The sequence below is a fragment of the Diadema antillarum genome, unplaced genomic scaffold, assembly GCF_040938485.1.
Source record: "Diadema antillarum isolate AM-2024a unplaced genomic scaffold, OU_Dant_1.0 seq00001455_RagTag, whole genome shotgun sequence".
Taxonomy (NCBI): domain Eukaryota; kingdom Metazoa; phylum Echinodermata; class Echinoidea; order Diadematoida; family Diadematidae; genus Diadema; species Diadema antillarum.
The window spans coordinates 357,903-377,803 of record NW_027272201.1 but is presented as its reverse complement, the minus strand read 5'-3'; the positions used below and the strand labels follow the sequence as shown (position 1 = coordinate 377,803).

The 19,901-nt window shown below is 38.5% G+C and overlaps 1 protein-coding gene across 1 annotated transcript in view; it reads right to left on the bottom strand.

Annotated features, from left to right (window-relative positions):
• Positions 1-15,497, bottom strand: part of LOC139709620 (uncharacterized) — an 84,688-nt gene extending 69,191 nt beyond the window's left edge. Inside the window, exons 1-4 of the mRNA XM_071621578.1 lie at positions 15,050-15,497; positions 11,551-11,867; positions 9,691-9,958; positions 8,677-8,920 (exon numbers count right to left, since the gene is read on the bottom strand). Of these exons, the coding sequence (XP_071477679.1) occupies positions 8,677-8,920; positions 9,691-9,958; positions 11,551-11,867; positions 15,050-15,497 (1,277 nt within the window). The remainder of the gene's footprint in view (positions 1-8,676; positions 8,921-9,690; positions 9,959-11,550; positions 11,868-15,049) is intronic.
• Positions 15,498-19,901: the final 4,404 nt, after the last annotated feature.

Sequence of the window (19,901 nt, the reverse complement as noted above, 5' to 3'; positions counted from 1 at the left end):
TGCTCTTCGTGCGCGCAAATTCTTCCTGCAACAGTACTGCTTTGCTGTCGTTGCATTTTCTTGCCGAGAAAAAAACAACAACAAGAAACAATTTTGATAACCTCTGATCAAGAAACGGGGATGAAGCGATTCAATTTGTGTGTATGTTTGTTACGTTCTCGTCACGGTGTGACTTTGTACTATCGTGGAGTTTTAAGTTGACACATTCTTTTTTTTTTTTCAAATAGGGGGAAAACAGTTGGTTTGCGGTGAAAGAACAACCGTAAAAATGGCGGTGTGTATGTGTAGCAAACAAGGGCAATCATTTTGTGCATTGTCTGTTCAAGTTGCGGGAAACCAACAGCATAAATTAGTGGTTGATAAGATTTTGCGCTTCCTTTAAGAAGACAGAAGGAAAAAAAAGAAGAAGCTGAAAGTACAAGGACACCTCTTTTTTTTTCTGATATCGATACTGAGTACGATGACAGCAGAAGAAAGCATCGTGGCTACCTCGCGAATCTACTCCAAGACAGCCGTCCTCGCTAGCTGCTGAGACAAGCCCAATCGCTTAATGCATAATGCACGTTGATGGCCTTTGCGCCGCCCGACAAGAAATGCAAAACGAGAAGAAAGGAGTCGTTTTGTTAGCCTTTTGACTATCTATTATTCACTGCCATGGAAATGGCGACATTTCATCCCCCCTCGGGCGGAGGTTATTTCACCAAATGAATTTCCCTTCGTCTCTATCTAATTTACATGAGAGTATGCGATAATTCTGGTCGGCAGACGGGGGAGAGAAGACCGGGACATTTCATGCAGAATTTGAAACCAACGGCTGAAACTCATCTGCAATTCGTCTCCTACAGGATTCAATGAAGGATCGAAAAAGAACGCACTATCAAGTTAAGGCCATAATGGGCTAGATAGATTCTAACCGCCAAAGCATTTCACATTTAGCAGTGTCGGTAAGTCGTTCTCGGTGTTGTTTTTGTTGTTGGCATGCTGCTGCTGATGCTGTCAATGTTGATATCACCTAAACGTAGAATAGAAGGATCAATCAATCAATAATTCAAATTAAATCAGACATTGATTAACTCTTGTTTGCTCATTCCATTCATGATTATAATGAGTTAACAACATGTCTAGTGAATTGAGTCTCCGACTTTTAGACTGATTGATTTTCTGTTAGCTAAGCTAGTGATTGATTCATTGATTGATCAACTGAACAAAAGAAATGTAACTACCTGAAAAAGGACAGCTCTCTTCAAGGAGGCCGAAAGAGGCAGTAGTGTTTAGAATGTTTGTTCGAGGAATGGGACGGCAAAATTAAAGTAGATAAAAATAAGATAAAGAAATATAGATAGAAATAGAATCATTAAAAATACAATAACAATAAACATTCTTGATTCAATAGAATAGTTCTGGGAAATTTTTAGGGATGTGATAGGTGGCTGTTGTTTTTTTTTTTTCAAAGATTGAATGCTAACAGACCTCATGCAGAAGAGAATTCAAAAATACAAAAAAAAAAGGAGTGTACTGTACTTTCCCATGAAAAGAGAACTTTAAGAGCTTTCCTGTTTGTTTCTTTTTAGATAGGTAAACTTATGTAAACACATATTGTGTTTTCATAATTCTAATCAATTTAATTGGTGTTTTCTCTCACAAGGGCTTCGGGTGACTAATTTAGTATGTTAGTGTTGTCTGTACTGTTTTGAGACAAAGCGAAACAGCTATTACAAAACTATTCGATATCGTTTCCTTGTTGAATACTTTGAAGTGTCATCGATACTTTGGCATCTCTGATACTTCCGCATTAGGTCAGTGTGTTTGAGAGTGCGAAACTATTTCGAAGAGGAAAGTATGTAGCGCCATCTCACGATAATGTACATATACAATCAATACACAGTGCAGTAGTTTACATCATTCATTGAAGGGGCATTCCAGACGAATTTCATAATTTCACATCATGCAGTACATGAAACGACAGCTCCATGTATAGATTTGTGGAATTCATTGTGGTCATTGAGCAGACAAACCATTACTCTGAAAATCTTAAACAAATTACACTGAACAGTGTTGATGACATAGGAGCCTCACATATTTCAGAAGTGTAGCAGTGTAATTGAAGACCTGAATATAAGAACGACCCAAGTCCAATTTTTGACCAAATTCAGTTTGACATGGGAAATTGTAGCTTATGCATGGACTCATCTTGTGTATGAATGATAAATCCTAATTACCCCCGGAAGTGCCTGAAACGAATGAGTTAACTCTTATATTAACGTAAGAATGAAGGACTTGGGTCATTCTTAAATTCATATAATAGCGCCCTCTCTCATCCTTCTCTTATCTCTATAGCAGAATATCATGTATAAGATTATGAATCAACGAACGACCCAAGTCCACCACACAAAATGGCCTCTCCACAATTAATGTAAATGTTAATTGTCATAATAACATATGTTCTAATTTGTATATACAATGTTGCCTTCCCATCACAGTTAAATAGGATATTATTGGACAAATAGAAAAGATATGAAGTTTTTTTTTTTTTAGTTTACTCGAAATGGTCTTCCATGGACTTGGGTCGTTCTTATATTCTTATACTCAATTCCATTACAATACTGCTTGCTTAACAAGTTCACCTGTGTAGAATCTATGCATACCTTCTTCTTTTGTTCTGCTTCCTTGAGCCCCAACTCATTCGTTCTTATGGTGAAGCTGCCATGTTATCATTCTTGTTCATTGCAATTTCTTATAAATTTTGAAAACATTCTTATTCCTCATCCCAATCACTATGAATTCTGAAACTCTGTACTCAGTATAACTTATCTATAGTTGTTCAAAATTAATGTAAAAGTCTGAAAATCATCCGGGGGTCCCCTTTAAAGGATTCATAATTATGCAGCTGTATTCATTTTTGCTGGTAAAACGTCGACCTGTCGGACAGAGTATAACATCGTGCTAATAGTCATGGCTTATCATTCTATGTACCCTCGAACCGTATACCATCAATTTCTGCATCATCTTACATCACATTGTTTTATTCATGATCATTAGGGAGATAACTCCTGCATAAATTTGACAGCGAGTCACCAGACATGAGTTTTATTTATCATCATTATTCTTTAATGTGTGTGTGTGTGTGTGTGTGTGTGTGTGTGTGTGTGCGTGTGTGTCGAGTTTTTCCATTTTAGAAGCTGCTAGTTAAGCTAGAGAGCTCTGCAACCAAGGGGTAATTCGTTCGTGAACAAATCTTGTTTTTACTTTGGGCTCATGCCAATCGCTCGTCCCGAATCTTTGCCAAACATTGATGACACGGCGTGATCTCATGGCTGTAAATCTGAACTGTTTCGCTCTTATACTCTTTATGATTTTGTTTCCGCAGGATATATAAAATTCCTCTTCAATACTGAGGATCGTCTCCATTAGCGGTCAATTCAACTTGTGAACCATTCCAAAAATCAATCATTAAAAACTGCGCTGTTCTCTTCTCCTCTTCATAATCATTATGATTTATGGTTTACTTAGCACGACAGGAAACACGCCAAACTATTACTGGTATTCGACTTGCTGTGGGTGGAAAACAAAACCCTCATTTAATTCGTGTATGTATGTTGTTTATGACAGAAGGCTTTATTTCTCACCAAATGGGATCATCTTTATTGCTTGTCATGCTTCCTGCACAAATAAATTGTTAATAGGTATTACGTGAAGTTACCGATGCACATAAAGGGACTCAACTATCTCCGGCGACTTGTAATGTCTGGATTCCACCACAGAGGGCGCCGTTACTATACACTTGATGTCAAACTGTGAATCTGACTCTGCTCTAGGTGTACAATCGTTGTCCTTTAAGTATATCTTCGAGGCAGGATATATGACCAGTAAGAACATTATCGCTCGAGAGAGTGTGTTTGTTTTACTAAGTACATTTTGGAGTTGAGTCCATTTATCATGCTTCTACAAGAAGGGACTACAGTAGGACCTATTTGTCCCTTTTGCCACGTCTGTTACAGTCTAATGTTTAATATCTCTGCTATGTTGCTCTCATATTTTAATTGGGAGTAGTTTCCAAGCCCGAATGGTTCTTGGAAAGAAGGTGAAGCCGCGGTAGGTTCCAGTATTGCAGCTGATGTTTGATGAGGATATGTAGAGTATGGTGTCCTTGATCAGTGTCTTCTTGGGTAGTGTTACGAGGGCAGGTTTGGGTAAGGCGACTTCCAAGAACCACGTTGGATCCAGGAGGGCGGTAGTAGAAATCAAAACGGGTGCACGTCACGAGTACGAAATCATGCTACAGGCCATGAATCATACAGCCCATGAGTTTGACACTAGAGCAAACGAGGCCCACGAGACCAACACATTAAGACCTCGTGGGCTGTTTTTAATCTAGTGTCGAACTCATGGGCCTGTTGCCTAGTGTCGAACTCGATGCGCTGTATGACTCGTGGGCGTCGGTCTCGTGGGATGACCGCGTGAAAATGGCAGCAGAAGCGTTTCTGGCGTGAATTCGGTATGTTTCTCGTTGCACCTGTTTAAGAACATTAATTTTTTTTGTCAAGTTGGAATTGCTGCTAATGCACATTTTCTCATTTTGTCAAAATAATAAGAATGCTAGATACTTCAGACACAGTTTATTACAAGTCGTTCTGTCAATTTCGTTCTTCAACATTTTTGACACACTGTAGGAAACGGTCATGAGTCTAAAGGCATATCGAGATATTTCACGAAGTTTATTCCATATTGTTCTATACACACACGAATACACACACAGATATATCATGTATTATATATATATATATATATATATATATATATATATATATACATAGATATATAATCAACAGTGGATCCAGCTTTGAGACGCTACGATAATGCTCATATTAATTAATTGCTTAACGAGACACACCACCTGATGGAGACAATCATGTCTCCGTAACGTTTTCAACTTTATTTATTTTGTAGTTGCATGCTCTCTCAAATTCCTGCCTATCGGTGTTTTCCTTCCACTTCTAGCATAAGACCTTCGGTCGCGTCACATACAGTGTACCGTCATAGTTTCTCATTCTTTCTTTTTTCATGCGGAAGTGCAGCTGGCTGGTATATCACATACAGGAATTGAATGGAAGCCGGAATGTTATAACCATAAGATTATGTCGCATTATCACTCCCCTGTCAGAATTGCTATCAGAGCAACCTCTATCACATGTCTATATAGTGTGCAGCATGTGGTTTCTTGTTCTCATTTTGTCATAGAGAAGAATATTATTCTGTTTCTTTTGTTTATTCTCTAGTTTGGTCTTTAGTCGTATCCGTGCTCCTAATTCTGTTCTTCACACTAGGCTTTTGTTTCGACCTACACTCGACAAGATTTGCTTTTTAGGAGGTTGAATCGTATTTCTCTTTTGCATTTTTTTTTTTACTTTGATTGAAAATGACACATTGGCCGCTACGTACTATGTTTGTATTTCCTTTTGATTATAATCAAGCTGGACATCCTGTACTATCATATTTTGCTGAATTTTATGTATTTTTCATCGAGAAATAAGAAAAAGATACTATTGAAATTGAAAATAGAAATTTATTACATCCCAGTCAATCGCATGTTAATCAACAAAATGTATTCCTAAAGCTTAATCCAGAATAATTATATATATGTATGGATGGTAAAGAAAAAAAAAGAACTATTATTATTCAATGTACGGAAAATGAGTCTCAAGTCACGTAATCAAACGTCTTTTATATCCTTGGCCTCAGGAAGTGTGTCATAAGTGAAGGACATTACGTGCGAAATGCTCCAGCATGCTAGGCACAGATAAACTCTTTGTAACAGTATGAACTCTGTGATGATGGTTATTTCTAGATAATATAAGAAAGTCCTTATATTAAATCATTATAATACAGCAATTACTGACATGGGCACCAATAGAAAAGATGTTCTCCTACCGCACTCGATTTTCTTTTTTCTTTGTTGGGACAGCTGAAGGGGGAGTGCTCTTAATGGGATAGTATAGTATTGGTTAGGGTGAGGATTCAGCTTTTAACTTTTTGCAAGATAATATACCACTCTATAGTAATGTTAAAGGGCATACAGTTTGAAGAGGAAATGAAAGTTTGTTTGACAAAAATCGGTTTTGAAATGGCCGAGATATCCAAAAATAAGGTACAGCAAAGCGATGCTTATAAAAAGTTGGGTCCCACTGCTTTGTTTTTAGATGTCTCCGCCATTTCACGACTAATTTTCATTGAATGAACTTTGAATTCCTCTTGGAATCATATGCTCTTTTATGATTATTTCATAAGAGGTTTCTCATCGTCGCACAAAAAGTTGGAAACCTGAAGCCCCATCTCAACCACAACTACATCATCCCTTTAAGACCGAGATGACACATTTTGCAATGGTCCGTCCTACCAGCACCGATGAGCCTACCAGCAAAATTGATCTCCTTGTCAGTCATTGGATAGCTTCTTCGAGGCAACAAACTCTATTTTGTGTGTGTGTGTGTGTGTGTGCATTATTTTGCTCATGTATATTCCGTTGAGTCGTTTTAGGTCAGGCTACAAAAAGCTCTGGCGGGACTGCGACTTCCATCCCTTTCTATTAATTGCTGTCATTTTTTTTTAAGGAACTAACGATTCCACATGAAAAAAAAAAAGGAAAGAATATTGACAAAGTTTTCCTTAGAGCAGAGATATTTGAAGTTCACTAGCTCTCTGACTTCACATTGACCTGATGTACAGGATAAAAATTAAGCAAATAAGTTTTTCAATTCCAATCTTGATTGTCCATTTGGAAACTCCTTTTTGTTTTAAGTATTACGCATAAACATAGAAAACATTAAACAAAAGAATAATCACAAATCACAAGACATTTTACATAAATATAATTTCGACATAATCCATTATAACATCTAACATACCTGCTAAAAATCCAGCATCCAACCGTAATATGATGCTAGAAGAATGAGTTCATCGAATTCGGCAATTAAAAGAGGAGAAGGAAGAAAGCCATTGACTGGATGATGACATTTTCAGGAAACAGTGTTTGAGTTAGTTTTTGTTATTTATGCAAATTAGATAGAGTGACGATGTAGTCCCCTACACGTCTCCAATTGACCAGTATGTTTATTTCGAATCTGTTTGTTTTGAGGCGAGAACACACAAAAGAAAAATCCGGGGCTACGTCCAGTGGATAGGATGCTGAGTTTGAAATCCACTACTTGTCAAGGAAGGCATGAATCGAAGTTAGGTATAAAACAGTAGTTATAATAGAAAAAATTCCAGAGCTATGCCGTCTACAGTTATGATTTAATAAGAAAAATAGTGATATTTCTTTATATTTTAGGCTTTGTTTAAAAAAAAAATTGTATGGTAGGATGTTTTGTGGTACAACTTACCTACACATATGCATCAAAAGTGATTTCTTGAACATTCTTTTTTTTATAAATAACTACTAGCTACTCATTGTTTCCAATAACAGTGCTCTGGAAACAGGCCACAGGAGGCGACAAAAAGTATGTAGAAAAAGAAAATCACGAGACTGAAAGAGATCACAGGACCAGGCGAATTAAAGCATGCCTGAGAGTTATAAAGGTCAAAATATTTCTTTCTTTTTTTCATTCTATTTGTTTTTGATTCATTCTATTATATATAGATACCACCACAAAAAAAAAACCGATTATTAAAAGGCAGGAAGGAGTATTGAACTTAATTACCGCAGATATCTGTCTCTTGATTCCTAGTTAGTTGGATAAAATGAAAAAAAAGTAAATAATGCACATTGCAAAAACACATAGTACATGTATCTAAAGTTATGATACGGACAGGCTTCTGTTCATGTCCTTGTCGGGGTTGTTGTTTTTCACCAACACGTCGTATAAAGACACTTGTTTGCTGTTCTTTCACAGGAAGTTAAAAGTTGTGGTGAATACTTTTCTTGTTGGTATAGTTGGAATCAACAAAGAATAGGTAGCATTAACGCGATTTTGACAGTGCACATCACGTCTCGGAAAAAAAAATAGGAGTAAAGAGTATTTTCAAACAAGTCTGACGGCTTTCACTGTAATACTGCATGCGTTTATTTTTCATATCTTACAATAATATGCACAGTATATACACATTATCAGAGTTTCATTTTTACAACATACAATATAAAATAAGTTTAAAAATCTGTCTTTTCAAACTTTCCTTTAACACACTCTTATCAAGTGTTTCCAGATGTTGTTCTTTCATTGCTTTATCTCTCTCTCTCTCTCTCTATCTATCTATCTATCTATCTTTCTATCTATCTATCTCTATATCTCTCTCTCTGTCTCTCTCTCTCTATCCATCTATCCATCTATCTCTATCTCCCTCCCTATCTCTCTCTCTATCTCTCTCTCTCTCTATCTATCTATCTATCTCCCTCTCTGTCTCTATCTCTCTCTCTCTCTATCTCTCTCCCTCTATATCTATCTATCTCTATCTCTCTCTCCCTCTCTATCTATCTATCTATCTCTATCTCTCTCTCTCTCTCCCTCTCCCCCTCTCTCTATCTATCTATCTCTCTCTCTATCTCTCTCTATCTCTCCCTCTCTCTCCCTCTCCCTCTCTCTCTCTATCTATCTATCTATCTCTATCTCTCCCTCTCTATCTCTCCATCTCTGTCTGTCTCTTTCTCTCTCACTTTCATTCTCTTCCTCTTCTTTTCTTTACCGAGGTCTGACTTTCATTTCTGAGAACTTCAGTGACCGGTAGAAGCCACTGAATTCGTACCACGTGACGCCCCGCGCAAACTCCTCGTTGTCCGGACCGAGGTATCTCCCGTTGAGGTTGCTGTAGAGACAGCTATTATACCACCAGCCTCCTGGATACACTCCGCCGCAGTTAGCTTTGGCTAAGTCATTGTCGCGGTCGTACGTAGTGAAGGGCATGCTCTGGTGGTAACTCAGGGAATCACCTGTGTGTGTGTGTATGTATGATAATTCTTATTTATTATATGAAGAAAGGACTTCATCTCATTACTTTAAAAGGTAAAAGGTATTAGATTTCCTTTTTTTTTTCTCACATGCAGTCAAGCATTCTCCAGTCACACACACATACAAAAATTGCATGTAATAATCCTTTTTCACCTCGACATACCCGATTACGTGTGACCTGGTCAGTCCCACCTCGCCCCAATTCCAACAGCATCAATGACTTCTTTATTGTAAACTTCGAAGCTCACTGTAGAAGATACTGACTACATCTGAAATTTTCTTCGAGCATATTCTTAAGGTGTTGATACACTTGTTACACTGAACACGGAAAACTTTTTTTTTTAGTAAAAGGAACTATAGTTTATTATTTCAGCACATCTCTACTAAAATGATAATAACTAGTTCACAAAATGTTTGTTAAAAGTTTGTAAAAAAAACTCACGGAGTTATGTTTAGAACTGTGATCATAATATTCTGCTATCAGGTTATCTTTTACCCATCATCTCCATTTCCTCAATAAGTTTAATTAATGCAAGCAAAGGTTGTTACATTCTTATGTGTCCTTTATCCTCGATATAACGAGCTCGACCGGACCCAATCATAATTTATTTCCTCGTTAAATCAGCAAAGCACAAACGTATCGCACAAACAAACTCAGATGCATTGGTTTCACTCGCAAGGATGAGTGCAAGGTATTAAAGCTTACCGGAATCTCATGACAGAAAACTATGAGGGATTTGACCACACCCACCTGCCGTGCCGTTTGCCTTGAATTCGCCGATGTTCAGGCGAAAGTTCCCCCAGTAGTCACTGATGCGGACCGTCTCGTATTCCGCCACGCCCCACGTCCCGTTGAAGTCCATGACGTCGATCCGCAGCTCGTAGTCGTCCTGGGCGGTCAGGCGGCTCATCTTGTCCAGCCCCATCCAGAACTCGGACAGGAGGTGGCCGAAGCCGCGGCGGTACGCGCCCCAGTTTTGCTCGAAGTCGACGCTCCCGTCCTGACGGCGCTGAAACACCTATGACGTCAGGGACAGATACTGACATTATTAAAGTCACTAATTATCACTTGCAGATGAAAAAAAAAAAATAGTGTTAGTGCTTTAAAATACAGTAGCCCTAAAATATGAGTTCGGGATAGAAACAACCAACGTAAAAATGTTAACAATGATGATCCACGTTATTGTTTAATATACAAAATGTGAACAATACTTTTATTAAAAACGTTTCTAGAATAAACAGCCTACAATTATGGTCTATTGAGAAAATCAATGATATCTCCGTAGTATGTATTTACGGCTTTATTGTCAAATTTGTATGTGGTAGGATGTTTTGTGAAACAACTGAACTATACATAATTATGCATCAAATGTGATAACTTGAATATTTGTTTATTACCGTTCCCAATGGTAAACAGTGGCTTTAAGATGTCTATGCGCACGGAGACTCAATGACATGTGACATGTTGGCAGACCATATCACATCTGCCCCCTCGTCTGCTGCCAAAATCGAGGACTAAAGGGACTTAGAGTACAGAAGCAGAAGGGGAAATTGTAGGATATTCGCACAACGCCTGTTATTGCAGATGGAATTCTAGAACGAGGGGAAAAAACACGATTTTGGGAGTTTCAGATAATGAGTAATCTTTATACGGCCAATGCCAGTAAGTGTAATGTAGGCTACACTTCCTGCGACGCTGGAGCATGACCATACGAACATGAATGTGGGTTGGTCACATGACCACAAAATAAATATTCTTTTCTTCCTTTGAAAAAGAAATTGTGTTCGATCCTGGACAGAATTTAAAAAACAAAGATTGTTGAGTTTTGTCCCACTCAATTTAGTATATCATGCTAGCGCTATGGATCCTAAGTATTATGTATTCTGACGTTATGTCATTAACCATTAGCTGTGTCAAGTGTACATGAATATTTAAGATGTGTTATCCGATTTCTCCCGACAACTTGCTTGAAGACTCCACGAGGTAGACACACTGCTACCTGCTGATGAACATCTAACATCATTAAAAATTAATTTTTCGGTCGTAAAAGGAAGTGTCTACTGTGTGCGTCGAAGTCCAAACGGATGAAATGCAATGATGTTGTGGTTCATACTCTCAAGATTAGCCTACCAGCCCGCGAAAATCGTGAAGGGTCTTTGGAGTGTCTGACCGCACCCATCTGCCTTCCAGCTAGCCTTGGATTCCAGGTGATTCAATCAAGCTTAGGTTACCCTTAACAGTCAATTGACTACCGGACTTTGCAGACAGTGGAAGACAGTTTCTATAGTGTGCACTATTTGCAGCCAAGACGCGAGAAACCAATGGCTTGTCGTCAATGATAATTATATGTCGTTGTTTTCCGTTGAAGAAGGTAAATCAGAAAGAAGTAATCACAGTACCACAAAGTCATATGATTTTGTCACGTGATACCAGTAGTTATCTACACTTTAATAGGTTTAACTTTACACCAGTCCTTTCAGACCAGTGAGCAACTTTAAAGGTGCAAAATTGCACCCGCAAAGGTGCAATGTTGAACCTTGTTTTTTTTCTTAAGGTGTAAAAACAATAAAACATAATATAAGGGGGGAAAAAAGGTAGGAAGGACCTTACTGTCCAACCGCCTCCATCAGCTTCCATATCGCAGTAGACCTGAAAGGGCTGCCCACACCCGTCGGGCAGAATGGTATAGACCCCGGTAACGTTGGCAACGTTTTGCTGCACCTCCAGACAATCTCTCGGAAGAACGTCGGGCGGTTCCATCATCACGAAGTGGATGCCCTGCAAAGACGGAGGGACCTCGACGTTCAGAAAACGGGAGCCAGGGTTGTCTGCCGACTCACTGTTGATGGATGAAGAATACTGGATCTCTTCGGGATCGCTCTGTGGCCCGGAAGTGGATGTCGATTGCTTGGTGGTCGTTGATTTTGCTGTTGAAATGAACGTGAGGCGGAAGATGCCGATGAGTATACTTGTATGGCGTTTATACTTGCAATGCTCTTCTGATATTGCAATAAGTTTAGCATTCGTTGTCACCAAGTTTTCGCGTTGATTGGATTTCGTATGAATGTTATTAAGGGAAATCGAATTCAATGTAGTCCAATTAAATGCAGTTTGTGAGTAGATTTCCTATTGAAGACATCATGTTCTTTTGCTGTGTTTGTTATTTGATGTTAGTTTTTCGAACTTGATAATTAGGACAAGGTTAATGTTTACAATAGCCACTAATGTCGAGATTACCATCAATTTAGGAAATACAAGCAGCACGCGATCCATTCCTATTTGCTTTAATGGATTAAGATTTTATTAACGTTGCAAAAAAGAAGAAAACACGGGACAGAAGGGGTTTTAGGTTTCTAAGGACAAAGCTGTTTCATACCCGCGTCTCTTGACGGGGACTTGAACATTCGAAGTGATTTTAATGATCGACATGATTGATGAAAAGTCTAATCTAAATGTCAAAATGTATAATCTTCTTATAATGATGATAAAAACAACAACATATATGATGATAATATAAGCATTTGTTACCATAAACTTAATGAATAAACACTTATGGCGCAGAGAAAAGCAGATATGAATATCTATGAAGAGAGGTATGAGAAAAGAGATGAAGGAAATAATAACTAACAAAATTGCTTATACCAGCGATTAGAACTCCTGTCATTTTTTTTAGTTACTCGATTTGAATGAAAAAGCTCAACTAAACAGCCTATACGCGTTTGGCACCTAGGAAATAATCACTGAATTATTCACTGTTTCCACAGCGAAAATGACATAATGAAACATTATGTACTAAATGTAACCGACCATGACCTGCATCAACTGTTCACCTGTACCTCGGTGAGAAAATATTTTGTCACGCCTTGCTAATCATTGATACGGGTGATTTTACTTTGTATAAACCTTTAGTGAAAGCAGACAGACCTCTCCTTTCCCTGTCTCCTTTCAACTATCCTATCTGTATGCAAGTCATCCCTCCCTCCTATTCTCCTTCCGATGTATATTATGATATTATGTTATGTACGGGGGCTGTACGCAAATCAAGCCACGCTTATGCTGTAGCCCCTCTGTATTATTCATTGTTGTATGCTTTGTTGTACGTTTTGCTGTACATTGCACAAAGACAATAAAGAAGCAAATACTCTGGGAACAACTTATACAATGTATTTATGTTTATACATGAATGTGTATGTACAATGATGATACAGAAACCAATAAACTAAAATCAAATCAAATCAAATAAATAGACGTCACAACAATAAGAATGACTGGACATTAAGATTTTCATCTAAGTTTTCCATTCTCCCTTTCAATAAAGTTTGATTTTCAGCAGCTCCTAAGAAATGACAGTTATGGATTGGTTGGTTCATGAGATTTGGCATGAAAGTGGAAATGTCTTCTTTATAAATGCTTTTCGAGAATTTTATCTTTGGATCATTCTTACTCATTCTCATTTCGCAGTTTCCATTCCGTAAATAATTCTCCGTCACTTTGCAATCTTCCCACACTCTACATCTGATAAGCACGTTATACAAAAGTCTCGCCTCCTACGCATCTCAACCACAGATCCAAAGGCAGTATTTCTATTCTATTCATTCGGTTTATGTCACAAACCAGGAATTGTAATGATCGATTGTGGGACAGAAGAATTATCATAAAACGATAAACCATTAAAAAAAGTCATCTATACAACAAAATTGTGCGCGCGTCAGGTTTGTACATCCAAGGCGACATGGAAACGTAGAATAAAAGATTAAAATGCTGTAGATTAGCAATGATATGAAAAGAATGTTTTTGTTTTAGTTTCTTCCATGTTTTGTCCAATGCTGATAACGTATCTCACTATTGATGTTGTGACATGTAAAAAATCGTCATATCATTCTAAATATTATCTGGCCTCACAATTATATTCTACTGCCATATATCTCCTGTCACTCTCCATGTAAAATTAAAGCATCAACGTTAAGGTAATCGTTACAACGCTGTCATGTCCGTAAAGCGTTTCTATGTCTGCTTCTGTTCACCTTCACTCTATTAAGGTTTTCCTGTATGACAGATATGTCTCACAGCGTTGTGCAATGGTGTGCGAGAAAGACGTTAAAATATTCACCGCCTCCAACTCCTCAACACAAAGACAGACACCCTAATCCGTTTTATTTTTTGGGGTCAAATTGAGATATCGGATTCTAGTTTCAAGAGATCGTATAGTTTGATCGAGACCTAGCGTAAGGTTCATAACATTTTTTTTTTTTTGTGAGACAATGAGAAAAACTCTTATAAAATATGAAAGAGCGTGTAATTCCAGGAAGTATTCGAAGTTTATTGGATGAAAACTGGTCCTGAAATGGTTGAGATAAAAAAAAAAAAAGCGTTCCTAACAAAAGTAACATGCCAGGGGTGTATCCAGGACTTTTTCGGGGGGTGGGGGTGGGGGGGGGGGGGGGGTCGTAATCAAAATTTTTGGACCTTTACCTTTGCGAGGGAGCGGAGCGACCGAGCGGGGGGGGGGGGGGGAGGTGTGGGAAGGGGGGTGTCCCCGCTCCCACGGTAGGGTTTTTTTGAATTTTATATCTTAAAATGGGGCCATTTGGTGCATACAAAAGTGACTTTTTCGGCATGGCAGTGCGGCTCAGTAGACATAAGGTATGGCATATTAAAACTAAGTTACGAAATTTACGATGTTTTTGACAATTTGCTGGAACACCACCTGGTCACTTTTTTTTTTCCTGTTGTATATAGGGTAAAAAGCCGTCAAAAAATAGAAATGCCTTTTACAAAAAGTGGACCTTTTGAAAACTTTTATGGGGGGTGTTCGTACGACCCTCCCGACCCCCCCCCCCCTGCATACACCCATGCATGCCACGACTTTTATAAGTAGACTATCTCGTTGCTTTACTTTGTTCTGGGATATCTCAGTCATTTCAAAACTGATTTTCATCAAATAAACTTTTGATTCCTCTCAGAATTGTATGCTCTTTAACATTTTATAGTATTGTTTGTAGATATCTCGCAAAACGTTACAGGCTGAATCTTCACCTCAGCCAGCACTGTACAGTCCCTTTAAGGCTTCTGCAAGCTATCTATATTTCTTTTGTGTCAGGTGACTTACGTGCATTGGTGGTGGTCTGTTCGTAAAAGCTCTCGTACAGATGTGACCCGCCTCCCTGCATCTGTTCGATCATACTTGCCAGTCCTTCGACGGCCATCTCAAGAGTCTGGACCTTCGAGTCTTGGTTGTCGAAGAAGCCCGCGACGTCGATGCAAGCGTTTCTCGTCTCACGGATATCACTCATCGCCTTGCGGACGATCTCGCAAGAGCAGTCACTCATTGTACGATGCATTGTCGTCTCCATTTGGTTCCCTTCATTCGTTCGCGCCCATGGCTCGGTGTCAGACCCATCGTCGGGCTCGAAAGAGTCCCTCGCGACCTGGGATGACGAACTCAAGCTGCCGGCTGGTGAGGCAGCAGTCTGGCCCACGATGTGGTCTGCGAGCAGCGCAGTCACAAACACGATATTTAGCCTCGCAATCAGCACGTTATTAAAGCAAGGAGCCATTCTTGGAGACTGATGATGCCCGCCAAACAACTCGACAGTCAACCGCGCCAACAACTACATGTGACACATTCCCAGCAAAATTGCACCTCTCTAGCGCCGTCTCAATTTAAAGGGTTCAGTGATCCCCACTCTATTCCTCTTACTCACTCTAAACTCTGTAGACTGAGCTTCTGGACTACATCTCGCATCTAACAAAATAAGAAAAGTCGTTGACCGTGGATGTTCACTGAAGAAGAAGACCGGATTTTTTTTTTTTACCGAATTGACGAAGTTCCGGTTCAAAAAACTTCCGAGCAGCTGAAGTTTGTGGCAGATTCCCGAAATAAGGTGTGCAATCACACCTAGAAGCGGCTACTCCGGATCTGTGGACACGAGACAAGAATTGTCTGGCCTCGAACTGAAGCCCACGCGGAAAGTCTTAGGTGAAACCCCATCCGGCGCCTTGTTGCCATGGAAACGAGCCACTGTAAACAGACTGTCAGAATGAACTACAACATGTTTGTTTAGGTTAACTTTGATTCGAAGAAGAAAAAAAAAACCGTACAGACTTTCACGTTTTTCCTATTCAATGCTCACTATAAAGATAAGTTTTGCCATGTCTTGTCTTTTGTTTGCCATGTCTTTTGACAATGTTATCCTAGAGACTCAATGAGGCTCTCACCCTACCTCACAAGCACGTAGGTACAAAAAATGATTCAGAATACGACGGATTTGAAAACCACGGCGAGTCTTTTTATTTTGCCAGGAAATCAGTCATGTCTGCTTTCCCTTTCGTTTCCTCCGATGTCAGACAGATAGCTTTGATTTTTTTTTTCTAGATTCTGTAGAAACCTATTGATAGTTGGTGCAATTGAGCGAAAGAAAACCTGTCTACTATTTTTGGATTAATCATCGGTTCATTGAATAAAACTACGCTGCCTGATGTTTCCTTAAAGGTCCAGTTTTCCTTCTGGAGCAGTGATTAAAAACAAAAATCACGATATCACTTTTGCTGCATATGTGTAGGTCAGTCGTATCAAGAAATATCCTACCATATATTTTTTTTTCAATAAAGCCTATAATATAAGGAGATATCACTATTTTTTCATTAAACAATAACTGTAGAAGGTTTAGTCTGGAAGCATGCTTATTATTGATATTGTTCACATTTTGTGTTGTTAAATTCACGTCGATTATACTGGTTCAAATTTTTACATTGGTTGTTTCTAGCCCTATCTCGTATTTTAGAACTATTTTGAAGCATATAGGGTGTACTGGTTTTTGTTTTATCTGCAAATGGTAAATTATGCCTTTAAGTTCTTACCAAGATCATGATAGATATGACAATTATGATCATGAAACAACAACAACAACAGCAACAGTAGCTCTGGCAGAGCTTAAAGCACTGTTGTAGCTTCTTGATGTTCTTTAGTAAACATGCAACAGAAATCAAGAGAAAGAAGACGTTTGAGGACAAGTCCACCTTCATAGACATGTAGTAGACATCGAGTGAATGCAGCAAGAACACAACAGTAAGAGTTTAAAGGAAAACCATCCCATCCATTCAAAAGTTATGAATCTTTGAAGTTTTTGTTCAGTCCCTGCTGGATGAGAAGACTACGACTTGCGATGGAACATGTATAGTATTTTATGTATTTTTATCATGTATTTCACTTTTCTCGCATAGTAAATGAACTCATGACTTGCCTCTTTCAGAAAGCAGGGAAAATAACATTACCCTATACAAACATCAGTAACAAGTCGTGGAAATGTGCACCTTTTTTTTCAAAAAAATGAAATTTTGTGAAATTCTCTTTATGATTTCCTTATAACATGGTTTTATGTATAATACACTGTAGTAGTCTTCTCATCCAGCAGTGATTACAATAATGCTGTAAGTAATCACGTGGCCATAGTACACGAATAAAACATTACTACACGATTATAATCATGTTCATATCCGCAGCAAAGTTATGAAGGCCTTCTGCCCAATACATGAAGCAGGATGTCGCTGATGCTTCCCAATTAGAGTATCCTACTTGTTGATATTTTTGTCAACAAACGTGAATCCGGACGTGTCTGTTAGTTCGATTGTTTGTTTGTCTGCTTTTTATAAGTAGATTATATGATTGATATTACTGTATATAGGAAACATGAATTCTACATATAACTTTAAATAGATGATCGATATAATATGTATGAGGAACGGTATGGTATTGTGTCCTTGTTGAGTTGCTAGATGGTCTTTTATCTTATATAATTATTACCTCCATCTCATTAAAAAAACAACTACATGCACGTACAAACACGCAGGCAGACAACGTTTATTCTGTTATAGCGCCATCTTTGTCGCACGTTAAAAAAACCGTGCACGTAAAGTGTAAAGATGAAAGAATAACGATGGAGCCTCAGTCGATTTTTTTTTTGTTTACTACCCCCTTTCTATCCATTTCTTTATCTGCCCATCTTGATCTGCGCTTTTCTTGAAATAGGGGATAGAATATGGCTGTCATCAATAGTGCTATGTTACCCAGTTGTTATTTGTTGTTAATGATAATGATAATGAATAACATTTATATAGCGCTTAATACTGATGTTTCTAAGCGCATCGAATCGGGGAAAAAATAATATATATAACGTAAAAACAAAATACAGCATTATGTACACATTATGATAACAACAGCAACAACAACAACAGCAAAATTAAGGTTGTGTAAACAGATGAGTTTTCAACAATGACTTAAACCTATCAACATTTTCAGCGTTACGAATATAAAAAGGGAGTTCATTCCAAAGAAGTGGGGAAATAACTGAAAAGGCCCTATCACCATAACGTGTACAGGTGCGGGGACCATGTGATAATTGGAGAGCGGAGGAAGAACGAAGAGAACGGGTTGAAGTGGAGGAGCGGAAGGAAATTAAATCTTTAAGATAAGATGGGGCAAGATTATTACATATCTTGTAAACAATAAGGAGGATTTTAAAAGTGATACGTTGATGGATGGGGAGCCAGTGGAGGGATTGGAGAACTGAAGTAATGTGGTCAGATCTTTTTGTAAGGGTCACAAGCCTAGCAGCTGTATTTTGAATTCTTTGAAGTGGTGCAGTACTTGAAGCAGGGAGACCAACAAGAAGGGAATTGCAGTAGTCAAGGTGAGAGGAAACAAATGCATGAATGAGACGTTCCGTGGAAGACTGATCCAATAATTTACGTATCTTACCAATTTTACAAATACCCCAAGCAGCAGAACGACATGAATTCTTAATATGTTGTTGAAAGTTCAGATGCTTATCTACAATAACTCCGAGATCTCTGACGGACTGAGAGATGGGGATAGTACTACCTTCAAGGGAAAATTCTGTTAGAGAGCTACCCCGCCTGAACTGAGAATGAACATATAAAAATTCCGATTTAACACAATTCAATTTCAAATAATTATCGTGAGACCATTGCTTGATATCATCAACGCATCTACTAAGTTTGCGGAGTGCTTCGACTTGGGTATTTGGTTGTATGATTATGTAGATTTGAGTATCGTCGGCATACATAACATGTAAAATATCGTTATGAGAGTTGATTACTGAAGACAGAGGGGCTGTGTATAGAAGAAATAGTAAAGGACCACACATGGTGATGTTTTTTGCTATTGTGAGATCTGCTCCGCGCATGAGACGACCTATCACTAGACAGCCAATGTAAAAACAAAAACCACCCCCCCCCCCCCCAAAAAAAAAAAAGGGGGGCGGGGTCCTGGAAGAGAGAAACACAGTCAGAATGTGATAGTCGGAAATGAAACGGAAGATGTAATCGACTGGGGTTGAGCAGACTATTTCCGGGTAAAAAAGTTAGAATGCCAGAAGTGAGAGAGCATGTGATAAGGATTGCCCTGATAATCCTATTTCCTTATTTTTCTCTGTTTCTCTATTTTTCTTTTTTTTTTCCGGCTTCCGTCACCGTCATCCTTATTGTTTTACAGCACCACTACTGACTATTAAAATACACAGTGGTAAACAGGTGGCCGTGCATTATCATGACAGAGATTAATCGATATAGCAAAGGGTATAACTTGATGCCCAGTTTTGTAATGCAGCTCACTGTGGACATCCGTGAACAAGATGTTTAAGGGGATGATATCGGTTTGGTTGATATAGGGCTTCAGGTTCGATTTTTTTTTTTTAGATAATGAGAAACCTCTCACCAAATTACGGAAAAGCACACAATTCAAGAGGAATTCAAAGTTTATAATTTTTATGATTAAAATTGTTTTCGAAATGGCTGATATATCCAGAAACAAAACGGTACTAGTAACAAATGGGACCCATCTTTTATTATGACCACATGTTATTCTTTGATTTTCGATGGCGTAGCTCAACCATTTTAAAACCGATGCTCATCAAGTAAGCTTTGATTTCGTCTTAGAACTG